The following is a 13403-nucleotide window of genomic DNA, read 5'->3' on the forward strand; positions in this document are numbered from 1 at the left end:
AAAAATAAAATGAAATCACTTAATTTGAAATTTAATGTTTCACTCGAGCATGGGTCATATGTGACAAAAATAAAATAAAAAAGGAGGATTGGCTGATTTTCTTTTTCATTTTCCACTTTTCTTTTTCATTTTCAATGTTTTCAACTTTCAAACGTTTTCGTTTTCAAGTAAAAAAATCAAAATCAAGTTCGGCTCCGAATCCGTTTTTTTATTTTGCTATTTTTTTGGATTATCAAATAAAAAACAGAAAAATAATCCGTGTATCATTCGTTCATTTGATATTCAACTGAAAATCAAAATCGGAAAATCAAAAAACCATTCATTATTTTGTTTTTCGTTTTGAATATAATAACAAAAAAACAAACCAGGCTTGTATTTTTCAGTTTTTTATTTGATGATCCAAACAAAAATAGCTAAATTAAAAATCGGATTCAGAGCCGGTCCGTGTACCTTTGGTCATTGGATTTTCGTTTCAGAATCCATTATTGAAAAATGGGAAAACGGGGCGTTTCTAGTTTTTTGGTTTTTTATTGTTCATAGAAAACATGAGAAATAGCTTCGTTTTACAGTTTTAGAAATCGAACGGAAAATCAAATAAGAAATAAACAGAAATGGAAAAAACAAATCGTATTTTACTTATCCTAAGTTGCTTCAACAGGAAGTAAACCTGTGCACGGGTCGACGCGGTAGCTGCTAAGTACACCAGGGCGCAGGGCATAGCAGCACAAACCGCGATGGAGCATGATGGAGAAACACACTATATTGTGTACAAAGGCAACAGAAGAGTGTCTCTTAGAGAATCGGACATGAGTTCTGAGAAGATAGGGCGAATATTTCAGGTGATTTTGACGTAATTAAGCTGGTTAGCAAGTTTTTAGCAAGTTAACTAGCGTTAGCGGCATGGAGGCGCATTTATTTAATATTAACGTCATCATGCTCATGGATGAGCATTCGAAACTAATTAATATTTAAGTAAGTCAAACACTTAACAGACAAGATTTAGCTATATATGTTTTTCTATCCATTTATAACCGAAGGCAGTATCAGAAGGCATTAGTTAAATTGAAGAAGGGAATTTGGATGAAATGTAAATGCTGGTGCAAAACTGAAGGAATGCATACCGTTTGTTTATATTTGTTAAAGTACACAAACACAATTAATGCAAATAATACATTCTTTAGTGTCTTAATTTCTCGTTAATGAAAGAGCAATGATTTTGAATCCCCCCCCCCTTCCCTTTAACTTTAAATATTTTGAACAAAACCTGACCAACAAAAAATTATAAATGAATGAATGAACAAAAATGAAAGTGAGTTATTATATATACCTATATCAAAAAATATTGTTTAAATAAAAATAAATAATTGCCCAACCTGAGGTTGAGTGATGCACTCTTAACCCCCACTTAATCGTTGTTGGAGCATCAGTGGTGTGATAGTGATTTGTATGATAAAAAGGAGGAGATGTATATGATTGTGGTTCATTCTAGTAGTTTGACATTATTAAACAGGTCTATTGGAGAGAGACAGTATAAAGGAGAAGGCTCAGAGAAGCGACCAAACTTTATAAAAAAAACAAAAATGTGAATCCCCTGGCCCTGACTACCAATAATTGCCTGAAGGATCGGGTACTTTATACGTATTTTGTTAAACTCAACTGTAAACTATACTAAATAAGCATTTATTAGTACAACATAAACCCCTATACTTCTTTACAGCAAGGTTAAATAAGTTTTACAGTGTAGTTAACAAGCTGGTTCAGAAGGAAATACAATAACACTAAACTTCATCCTATGTTTTTGCAGGTCTCATCTCAGTCATTGTACGTAACAAATGACATGAATGTGGCAATATTTCCTGCGTCCTCTGGCTTTTTTAACTCTTTGGATCTCAGCGCAAGGTGTCACTATGAAGTACATGGGGAGAGTATGGAGTCTTCGGCTACCCCATCTGCTAACTCCAGCCACCCTTTTACTTTCATGCGACCTGTTGCTGCAGGATCCTCTGGCCTGCCAGCTGCTGTTTCTGTACCAAGAGCAAGCATGACCACAAAATATTTTCAGAGGTAAATATGTTTGTCTTTTTACATAGATGATGGCATATGTTTCTGATATAAATATGTGCAAATTTGCAAAAAAGGAACAGTAGTAATCATTAAAATAAATAGTAAATAATGTAACCGCTTACAGAGCTGAAATATCATATGGGTACAATTGTAAGAATAACTTTCATTTTAAATCAACTGATTTCATGTTTAGAAAAAAAGTAATCCAAAGTAAATGTATTGGAGAATTAGCAATGTTTGTAATTATTTTTAATCTTTCAGCTAGTTTTTTAAAGATACATTTTATGTTCTGTATTTCTATAAAATGTGTAATGCTTCATAAAGTCCTTTTTTGAAAGTTTTATTACAAATCAGTATTAATGATGTGCTTTATTGTAAAGGGGATTTTTTTTAACAGGTCAGTATACATTGCTGATTTGGTTGGAGGCAAGCTAGCTCCTAGTCGAATGGTGGTAATAAGATTCATGGAGTGTGAAGCAACAGTTCAGGGGATCATTGGGAAAGTTCAGGAGGCACTTGGTAGTTACGATCCCATAACTCTAACTGATGCACAGGGCAATGCAATCTTGGAATCAGAGGGGACCAAAGGTATTCACCAATTTTTCACTTGCCTTGTTACCTTTTTAATTACATTATGAACAAATATGTTTTCAACATACATTAATTTCCTCAGATGCTCTAGCACATGGGTTGGCAATCTTATCTGCAAAGGGCCGGTGTGTCTGTTGGTTTTTGCTCTGACCAACCAGGAGGTCACATGATCAGTTGTGCAAATAATTAAAATAGTGAATTCTAGCTTGGACTAAAAACAGCAACCACACTGGCACTTTGCAGATAGATTGCAGAGAATGCCCACTCATGCACTAATTGAATAGATTGCTTATGATTTAAGGCTTTTTACTACACATGCTGATTTTTTCCATGACTGATTTAGTTTTTTTAACTACACATGAATCACAACACATTTTCAACCCTTTATTAGCCAAACTTTCAATGTAATCAATAGAAATGTCAATGTAAAAGACTGTTTGCTCTAAATTGGCATTGTAAATTTATCAGTGAAAAATGCCTGTTTAAATAATAGGAATGAAATACACTTTACAACACTAACCGGCAACAGGCACTATGAGTTGTGTATAATTATGCTGCAATATTGTAGTACAAGCATAGAAGCAACATGCATATACAGCATAAGAGTGCACTACTATCCCTCAGGTTGTTACCATATAAAGGTTCAACACAGATCAGCCAAAAAAAAAAAAATGAAATGGCCAATTGCATATCAGAAAATAAATCTCTCAATTCTGACTTTGGCCTGTTTTCATTTATTTATGTTGCTTACTGAAAGCATGGTCTTTCCAGGGTCTCAGTACTGGAAGCAGAATGCAAGAAAGATCCTAGCAGTGACCGAACGAGACTTTCAGAGCCTTCAAGGAACAAAAAGAAAAAGAATGGGGTAAACATTTTATTCCATATATGGATTGTTCTTTCAAATAAGAGATACTGTATAATTGTACAAACTGTACAACTGTGTATGTTTTTACATGGTCAGTCGAAAAGATGAGGAGACCTCAGCCTTAGGTGATGTCACTGAGAAGATTGAGGAATTGTTGCTGGCATCTCAAGGCTTAGACACTGTTACAGCTACAATCCGAGAGTTATCTGAACTGGCCCTGACCAACAGCAACATGGTTATCCTGACATCTGCCCAGTCAAAAACAATAAAGGATGCCCTAAGTTGTGCTGTGTGTAAGGGTAAGTGGGTATTTCATAACTTTGAAAGCAGCATTTACACAAAAAAAAATAGGTAAAGTTCTTTATACATGTCTTTAATCTTGCAGGTCCCATGGTTGTTCCTATGTTTGCTGTTTGCTGCCAGAGCCTGATTGGCTGCAAATTGTGCAATGAAGAGTGGCTACGGACATCCACACAGTGTCTGAGGTGTAGAGCTGAAAACTTCGCCAGCCATGTCCATGTGGTTCTAGGACTATGTGATGTATTACTTGCCCTCAGAGATGCCTTTGGAGATGACTAATGTTTACAAAATTCACAATATTTTGGAGTATACTAGTAGTCTAAAGTATTCCCCACATTCAGTGTTTACATGTTTTTTCTCTAGTGTTCAGTTAATGGAGAAAATACACAATAGTGTTCAGTTAAAGGAAAATACAAAAATAAAAAACAGATGATTGATATTCCAACAGGACAGTGCAGTGCCACACACTAAGCTGTAGTTCCTCATATTAAAAGCCTTAGGAAATTGTGATAAAATGGTGTGAGATTGTCTTCAAGACAAGAGGAGCTATCACGTGTTGATATATTCTACATGGTCAAAAATAACTGCTCAAATGTTTGAGTTTTTTTTTCTCCGGTAATGAAAACTGACAAAGTGAAAATGGAGCCAAAATAGGACACATACTACCAGTTTGTAGTGTTTTATCAGCATTATGTAGCTCCTATAGTCTTGAACACTATCACACATTCCTAAAGTTTTAACAAATTATTTAAAGCAATTGCTTCTCACCAATTCTTCACTGCTGTCCATAAACTATCCAGAGTGATATGATTTTTGTTGTCTGCATTTCCCAGCATAGCCCCACATGCTCTTATTTAGTTTTGTTTCTTTCCTAAATTTGCTTGTACATGAGCAGTTAATTTAAGCCAGTGTAGCAAGATTTGTTTAAAGCTGGCATCTGATTTAATGTTATATTTCATGCAAATCTTTTTGTTAAATTGATCAGATGTAGTAATGCATCTTTGAAATGGGTGAAGTCATTGTTAACAGTTTTTTCTAATAAATAAGAAATGTTTGGATAAGTCTCTGCAAATTGTCTCTCTACGCTTGCCCTGTCCTCTGTTGTTGAAAAAGGGTCCATCCCAAATATGGAATTTCTTGTAAGGAAGGATCCCAGTTGCTCTCTGTACAGGTCTGCTGCTTGTGATGCATGTGGAAGTAGCTCCTCTGCTATTTGTTTAGGACACCCACTTGCAGCAAAGTGGTTTGGAACACCCTTCCCTGTTGCAAGAATAAACAAAATGTTTTGATTAGTAGGGTTTTACTTCACTCATATTGTCTATGCCAAATAGCCTGTATCTTTAAAATGGTGACTTAAGCAGAAAAATTGTTTATTTAAAAGTTATTTAATTACTTTCTACTGATCATCATGAAATGCTAATATAAATGGTAGCTGGTAATATCAAATTATTTAAAAAGAAGAAAGAAATTAATGAATATTGAATATAAGTGTGTAGACTGGATCTGGAGTGTTGTTTTATACCTGGAATCCTGTGTGCATTCCAGGTGTCTACAACTCTGCTAACACCAATGTGGGACAATCTGCAGGTGAGGTTGGATACACAGTATTGCTCTACACTGTCCTCCATGTCTATTGCTTCCTGATCCACCAACTGGACAAGAGCAGTTTTAAGTGGGTAGTTGATGCGTCCGTTAATCTCTGGCCAAATGCGTTCCACAATGTGGTTCTGAGTTTGGAATAAAAATATTAAGGTGATACAATCCACCAGGGGTTGAAAAAATTATATAGACATAAACATTAAGGTCAAATTCATACCCTAGTTGATGCGGTTTGTAGGTAGGGCATCCGTATTGTGTTATGCCTGAATGATGACAGCATCTCCTGGATGAATAATGACAAGTAAAACTCCTTGCCATGATCGACTCTGATCTGATCCCACATGCCATAAGCAAGGACGGCAGGTCTGGATGAATGGGAATCATCAAAATACAGCATGTTTAAGAAACTTTTTTTTTTGTTTTTTAATATATATATATATATATATAAACACAAGTTTTAACTGAAATTATACCTGTACACTTCCTCGTAAATTATGAGGTTGTTTTTTATGGGCATAGTGGAATGAGAAACAACCTTGCGGCTGAAACCATCAACTGCCACAACGTGAGTAACCCCAAACATTACGAGTTTCTCGTTCTGATCCATGTGAAGCTTGTGGCCCACATATTCCGCATGGTATGGAACGGGATTGAGGTTACGTGCCCCCTTGAAAAGCAAAGTGAGACCATTCACTGTGTCTGTTTTAAACAGAAAGACATTGTAAGCAAAGCATAAACAAGCACTGGTAACTGGCAATATGCTTTATCTTTACTTGACGCCTGGCTTCGTGATAAGGTGGATGCGTTGTCCTCAGTACTTCCCCAACACGTCGCTCTGCAACGTGAATTCCCTTTGTAAACAGATAGCCTGTCATCATCTTACGTCCGAAAGATGGCCCTGTCTAGAAAACATATATAAGCAGTCAATTTAGTTATGGATTCTGCTAATATAAGCCATATTGTCTATGTTACTGTTTCATACATCACAAACCCAGTGGTGGACGAAGTACACCAATTATGTACTTGAGTAAAAGTACAGTTACCTTGCATTGAATATTACTCAAGTAAAAGTAAAAGTATTCACCTCAATTTTTTACTTGAGTAGAAGTACAAAAGTATCTGCCTTCAAAAATACTTAAGTATTAAAAGTAAAAACCTTTTTTTTCTTAGCGTCACATCAAAACCCCTAGGCCTACTCGATCAACAGGAAACAGTGCCTTACATTTGCCTAGCAAACACAAAATACACAAAACTAGCCTATATTATCCTCACAACATTCATCTCCAAACTTTATCCATATTAATAATTCACACTAGAAAGGTAGACAAGTGGACAAACAGTTTAATATGAAAACATAATTCACCACCAAACAGAACAATAATTTCGAACCGGCCACTTCAGTCCTAGCTTGGGGGACTTTTTCTGAGGTTTGTTGGAAAAAAGAAAATTAAAGGCTAATAACTTGATGTGTCAATTTAGTGTTTTTCAGGAAGACTGTGGGAAAGCAGGAGTAAGGAGGCCTCAGTGGCCTTGAGGAGAACAGAAGGGGCCTATTCAGTGCAGGATGTGTAGCAAGCAGTTTTTAGATAACCAGACACACAGGCTGGGAGAAGAGGAGCAGGTGAATTTCCATGGAGAGCAGCCAGGATTGGGGAGTTATCGAAACTTAACAATTCGAAACTTATGGACAGAGAGTATGAAAGAAAGGACATCGCCCAGCACGGGAGGCTTTTCGCTTGGACACTGCTGAGATCCACTTGGGTTAGGTAGATTCCTAGGAAACTAGCACCAGTGCACTGAAGAGTTTGTACCACGAATACTTCTATTATATTGCATTCATTAATATTCTATATAAATCATTTTAAAAGAACTTTTGTTGTCGAGACTTTGCTTGGACCACTCAGTCAAAAACCAGTCGGTTCATCGGGGCGGTGTTGGGGCCCGTCTGGGTCGGAGAAGAAAATTCCCAACAAATTGGTAGCAGAGGATGGTTTTTGGCTGGAGTCGAATTCTGCAATTAGGACAAGAGAGGAGGTCAATCCGTCCGTGAGGTGACTGAACTAAACCGCGCGGTCTGAAAAAAGGTAAGGAGCCATTCTCTCCTATTGGCTGATGTTACTACGTCATAGGCTAAATTAAAGTTCAGTCACTAAATGGTCGAGGCGAAATACTCTCTGTAAATTTAGTATTGAAATTGTATACGTGTTACAAACTCGATATATAGACAGGAGGATTGCCCTACGACTCATAAAGTCGGGAGGAGGACGCCCTGTAAACTGCAGTAAACGGTTGAAGAGTAGGCAGCCCACGTTCTAAAAAGAACCTTGGTTCTAAAAGAGAACGGTGGAGGACGTGCCCAGAGAAAGAGCAGGTAGCCCACGTTCTTAAAAAGAACTTTGGTTCTAAAAAAGAACGGTGGAGGACGCGCTCAGGTGACGAGTAGGTAGCCCACGTTCAAAAAAAAAGGGGAACTATTGTTCTAAAAAAAAAAAAAAAAAAAAAAAAAAGAGAACGGTGGAGGACGCGCTCGGTCACGGTTAAATGAATGAGTAGAATGAGTAGGTAGCCTGGGATTCCAAGAATAATATATATTCAAAGAAATTCCGGAGGACGCGCTCAGCCGGTTTTGGGGGGCCCCCGTGTGTTTTGTTGAAATTGCGTGCGTGATTGGTGAAATTACAGCTGTATCTGTGTATGCGTGTTTGCAAAATTGCAGTGTTGGGTTGGTTTTCATGTACCGTGTGGTTTTATGTTGAATAAAGACCTGTATAAATTGTTTGAGCATACGTGCTATAATAAAACTTGAGAGCCTTTCATTGGGGGACTTACAAACCCACGCCCATAAATCCATGAGCCTCTTATGAGAGGACATTTGAACCCCTGAGTAAATTGCATGAGCCCCCAAGAAAGATGTTCATCATTGTGTACACAAGCACAAGAGAAACATTTCATAAGAGGTTAAAGTGTAAAACAAAAATTATCATATATCTTCATGCATGAAATTATAATTTGGTTTATGACGCTCCGTAAACGTACGATTTAAGTGCTGGAAGTGAAACTCGCGCGAGCTGTGTTGAGCTGGAGTTGTTTGGAGTGTGGAGATATTAACTTGTGTCTGTCTGCCCTTGGGGTGCGCGCTGGCGAGTTAAAGCGCTTGCGAACACGACGATAAAGTGATAAAGTTTACTGAATTAATTCGGGGGTATTAAAGTGCTAGTGAGTACGACGAAAAAGTTTTAAAATTTACGGAATCGAATTGCAGAAAAAGTAATTTGGAAGTAGTTTAAAAACCGGAGTTATATCATGGATAATATTAAGGGTTTGGAGGATTATTTGGTTGATACTATGGAGAAACGTGCTGTGCCGAGAATGAGGTCTGACACAGTGATGTATGTGAAAAAATGTTTTGAAAAGATGCGATCCGAAGGGTTGTGGCCAGACCCGGACGACCGTGGTGTGTCTCAGGTTGATTGGGAGCAGATCGAGAAGCATTGGGTCACACAGGTTAATAAAGAGAAAAAAAAGATTAGAGGCTAGCGGAGCCCTAACTAAGCAAAAGCGTAAAATCCAGCTGGAAGAAGCTGAAACTTATTTGTCGTATGTGAGAACATTTCGGAAAATTTGTCAAAATATTAATGATAAAGAACGAGTTGAAACCAAAAAGACAGAACTCCCTGTGCCCCCTCCCTATGCAGAAAAAGCGTGTGAACCCGGTGCTCCTCAATGTCCGCGTGCAGCGCTGATGGCGCCTGTGTCTGTGAGTGAAATGAGTGACGTTGATGTGGACGGGGCTTCTGCACGTCCAAAATCAGTGAGAGAGCGTGAATGTGATGAGGGGAGACAAGTGGTAATGGAGGTTGTCAGTGATGTGGCTATGGACAAAATAGAGAGTAGACTAGCGAGGCTCGAAGACTGTGCGCGTGAGAAAACTGGAGAAACAGAGATAAGTGATGCATTGCAAAGAATTGAACAGCGAATGGCTGAGAGTTTGAGTCTGAGTGCCCCCACACGGTTCGAACAGACGTTGAACAGAGCAGAGAAAGTGGTCTGTGACGTGGAGAAAGCCATCAGGCAGGAAGAGGCTAAGTTGGAAAAGAGCGTGCGAGACAGCAAAAGAAATGCGCTGCGGATGATAAAAGGAGAAATAGAGGCACACCTGACTGTAGAGATACATTGATTGTGACTGGTGAAAATTTAGAATGGGAAGCGGAGAATGACGAGGGTGGGGCGAACAGACGAGTGAAAACTCCCTCTTCAGAGGAGAGCGAGGTGGGAGATGAATGTATTAACCTGTCTGAATCCGAGGAATGGGTGAGAGTGCCCGCCTACTATGACAGGCACGGTGTAGTCACGCGATCAAAAGCCAAGAACATGTCGACCCCTGGTGGTCATTATCCGATAATGGCAGTACCAGGGAGCAGTTACGCACACACATACGCTCCGTGGACACACAGAGATTTGCACACTATGATAGATAAATTACCCAATCCTAAAAAGGGCATTCAGTATTTCTTGTCTAAATTTGAACAGTACACGGCTGGGGACATGTTGGGTTTGGGAGACATAAGAACATTGTTTAAAGCCATGGGAGTTTTAAGTATGTTGTCTACAGCCGAGAAGGCGGCTGGAACAGAGCATCTGGCCGATGAGGCTCCGTTCGGTAGAATAAGAAGTGCTTTGTGGGGACAGCTGAGATTGCAGAATCAGGACACGTTTGACACGGCAGCCTTATCAGGGGTTAAACCTAAAGAAGATGAAGACCCGATGTCGTACTTAGATAGGTGCAAAGAAATCTGGCAAGCTAAAACTGGCGTTAGGCATGATAAATCAATCCCAGTGCGGGCTATGTACAGAGCAGCGGTCGTGGCGAGTTTATCTGAGGGAGTGCAAACGAAACTGAAAGATGTGGTCGCGCTGGATCAAAAGGAAGACAGTGAATGGGAAGCTGCAATTACACACCATATGAAGCGTGAGGCAGAGAAGGGCGGAAACACCGATAAGTTGATGAAAGATGCATTACTTAAATTGTTAAGGGAAAGGGACAATTCAAAGCCTAAAAAGCAATTAGTGTCAAAGGAAGACACTTCTGTACAGGCAGTGGCCGTAGAGCCGCCCGCGCAACCAGTGATGCAACCCATACAACCCATGATGCAACCTTATGTTATGCCACAACAGGTCAACAGCTGGGCGGTGCCACAACAGCCCGGTTACTACGCCCAGGCAGGCCCATACCGAGGCAGAGGCAGGTCCAAAGGTAGATTCAGGGGAGGCAGAGCAGGGAACTTCCAAACCACACAAAGCAACGGCTGTTTTGGTTGTGGCCAGATGGGCCACTGGGCAAGAGATTGTCCGATGACGCAGCAGCAGCAGCCAATGCTGTACCAGCAGCCGATGCAGCAACAGTCAGCATACCAGCAACCAATGCAGTATCAGCAGCAACAACCAGTACAGTATCAACAGCCAATACAGTACCAGCAACCCCAAAACGTAAATTACCAGCAGAAACCCGCACTCACACAAGGACAACAGGTTGTGCCTCCTGGCATGCAATACATGCCAGCGCCACCTGGTGGCCAATGAAGCTGCCCGATGTCCAGTTCCCCCACATGCAGTGAACCAGTTGTATGTCTATTGGTGGAGGGGGAGCCAGTGGAGTTCTTAGTCGACACGGGAGCCACCACGTCAGTCTTAACAGACAGGAAGTGGAAAGGCTACTTGTCGAAGATGTCACTATCCACTACTGGATTTCTGGGAAAAACTACACTGCAGCCACTGACTGTGCCCTTGAAGGTGTCAGTGGGCTCAGGCCCACAGGTCGAGCACACATTTTTGTTTTCAGAACAGTGCCCAATTAATTTGTTAGGTAGAGATTTGTTGTGTCAATTTTCAGCTATTATTGAATGCACACCGAGTGAAGGTAAATTAGCAGTCTCTGTCACCAACCACGATGAGCGCCTCAGAATACTTAATCAACAAGCAGCGGACGGCCCAGCTCACATTTACTGGGCCACATTACAACATCCTGAGGAACAAGCAACTGCTAAAAATTTGCTTTACACGTTTAATTTATGGAAACCATGGTTCATGTCACTTCAGAGTATGACCCCACCAATAGACAGCACACACTGCACTTTTAATTACATCAGAGGGGAGGATGGGGTTTACGGACAGCTGTGGAATAACATTGAAGGTCAATTACAAAATATAAATTGTGAATCAATGATTTTTGGACCTGAAGGTGTGGCTGCACTAGTTGTGTTAACAGGAGAACAGATGACGTACTGGAGAAACCCGGACCAGCAGGATTCACTACCACATGTCTCGCTGTTGGTCTCGGCTGGACACGAACCTCGTGAGCTGGGCCCCATGCTGGCCACTGCCATGAAGGAACAGTTTCGCCCAACCTGTCTGCCAGGGGTAGAGGGTACGTCGGATGGTAAGTACTGGAGAGTCGCATGTGACACCAGTGACTTGGCGTACTTCTGTAACCAGCCCCTGACAGCCACACACGGCAGAGCACTGTTGGATCACCCCCAGGCCAAAGAACAACTAGAGACGGTCCCAGCCAACTTGTGGACCACGACAAAGGTAGATGTAGGATGTGCATCACACCACATGGCTCCTATTAGGTTAAAGCCAGGAGAAACAGTCGTTCGTCAGCCACAGTACCGAATCAAGCCAGAAGCCATGGCAGGTATTACAGACACCATTGCAGATTTAATCAAAGTTGGAGTTCTGAAACCCACGACGTCACCGTGGAACACGCCCATACTACCTGTTAAAAAACCTGGAAAAGATGAGTATCGTATGGTGCATGATTTGAGGCGCATTAATGATGTCACTGTAACTGAGAACATACCAGTACCTGACCCCTATCGATCTTTGCAGAACCTAACGACTGAACACTGCAGCTTTTCATGCATAGATTTAGCTAATGCTTTCTTTTCTATACCAATTGATGAGAATGTGAAAGACATTTTTGCGTTTACCTTTAAAGGTCAACAGTACACATACAACAGGCTACCTCAAGGCTACAAAGACTCACCAGGCATCTTCAATCAATGTCTGTTGAAAGATCTGTCTAGATTAACTGACAATGATTTGATTGACTCTAACACCGTACTAATACAGTTCGTGGACGATTTGTTAATAGCTAGTACTTCACCTGATAAGTGCCTTAGAGACAACATAACCATTCTAACATTGTTAGCTGAATTAGGTTACAAAGTGAACAAGTCAAAACTCCAGGTGGCCAGGCCGATGGTCACCTTTCTGGGGAGAAACATCTCACACAAAGGTCACACCCTGACTCCAAATCAGAGACAGTCAATACTGTCATTTCCAAAGCCCACTACAGTGTCCCAAATGATGTCATTTTTAGGCCTGACAGGCTACTGCCGCAACTACATACCTAACTACAGTGATTTAGCTCACAGCCTCAGAAAACTCGCAGTGTCAAAAGGTCTGAGTAACGGGAAGGTGGAGCTTGACTGGACGGTTGAGGCAGAGAGGGATTTCATAACTCTGAAACAAGCACTTGCTAGCGCTACTGAATTAGCAGCACCAGACTACACACAACCTTTTCATTTAAATGTTTCTGTAAGAGACAATCATGTTCATGCTTGTCTCTTTCAGAAGGGGGAGAGTGAAGGAAGGAACATTTTATTTTTTCACAGTTCCAAATTAGATCAACCAGTGATAGGAACAGGACCATGCACAACATACATGGCAGGACTCACCACAGCGATAGAGAAGACAGCACACTTGGTAATGTGTCACCCACTAATAGTTAGCACCAATCACGGAGTAATGGCGTTCATAAACTCACAAGCCTTTTCTTTGTCAAGAGCACGACAGAACAAGATAAAAGCCATACTCACACAGCCACACATCACGTACAACACTGCGTCAAAACTTGTGAATCTGACTGATAACATTGAAGTAGCCGAAGATGCGACACCACATGACTGCGCTGACGCCACAG

The 13403-nt window shown here is 40.6% G+C and overlaps 2 protein-coding genes across 2 annotated transcripts; one reads left to right on the top strand and one right to left on the bottom strand.

Moving 5' to 3' along the window:
- Nucleotides 1-564: 564 nt before the first annotated feature.
- LOC143498996 (uncharacterized) lies at nucleotides 565-4882 on the top strand. Its single transcript, XM_076993929.1, has 5 exons — nucleotides 565-2064; nucleotides 2462-2652; nucleotides 3427-3520; nucleotides 3617-3819; nucleotides 3906-4882. Exons 1-5 carry the CDS (start codon nucleotides 1793-1795, stop codon nucleotides 4097-4099), a joined length of 954 nt encoding a protein of 317 aa, XP_076850044.1. The 5' UTR covers nucleotides 565-1792; the 3' UTR covers nucleotides 4100-4882.
- On the bottom strand, nucleotides 4749-11027 carry LOC143498987 (uncharacterized). The gene is made up of 5 exons (XM_076993909.1): nucleotides 10973-11027; nucleotides 5893-6169; nucleotides 5637-5784; nucleotides 5343-5547; nucleotides 4749-5080 (listed from the first exon to the last, which is right to left on the bottom strand). Exons 1-5 carry the CDS (start codon nucleotides 11025-11027, stop codon nucleotides 4776-4778), a joined length of 990 nt encoding a protein of 329 aa, XP_076850024.1. The 3' UTR covers nucleotides 4749-4775.
- Between the last annotated feature and the right edge of the window lie 2376 nt (nucleotides 11028-13403).

Source organism: Brachyhypopomus gauderio, unplaced genomic scaffold (assembly GCF_052324685.1).
Source record: "Brachyhypopomus gauderio isolate BG-103 unplaced genomic scaffold, BGAUD_0.2 sc128, whole genome shotgun sequence".
NCBI lineage: Eukaryota > Metazoa > Chordata > Actinopteri > Gymnotiformes > Hypopomidae > Brachyhypopomus > Brachyhypopomus gauderio.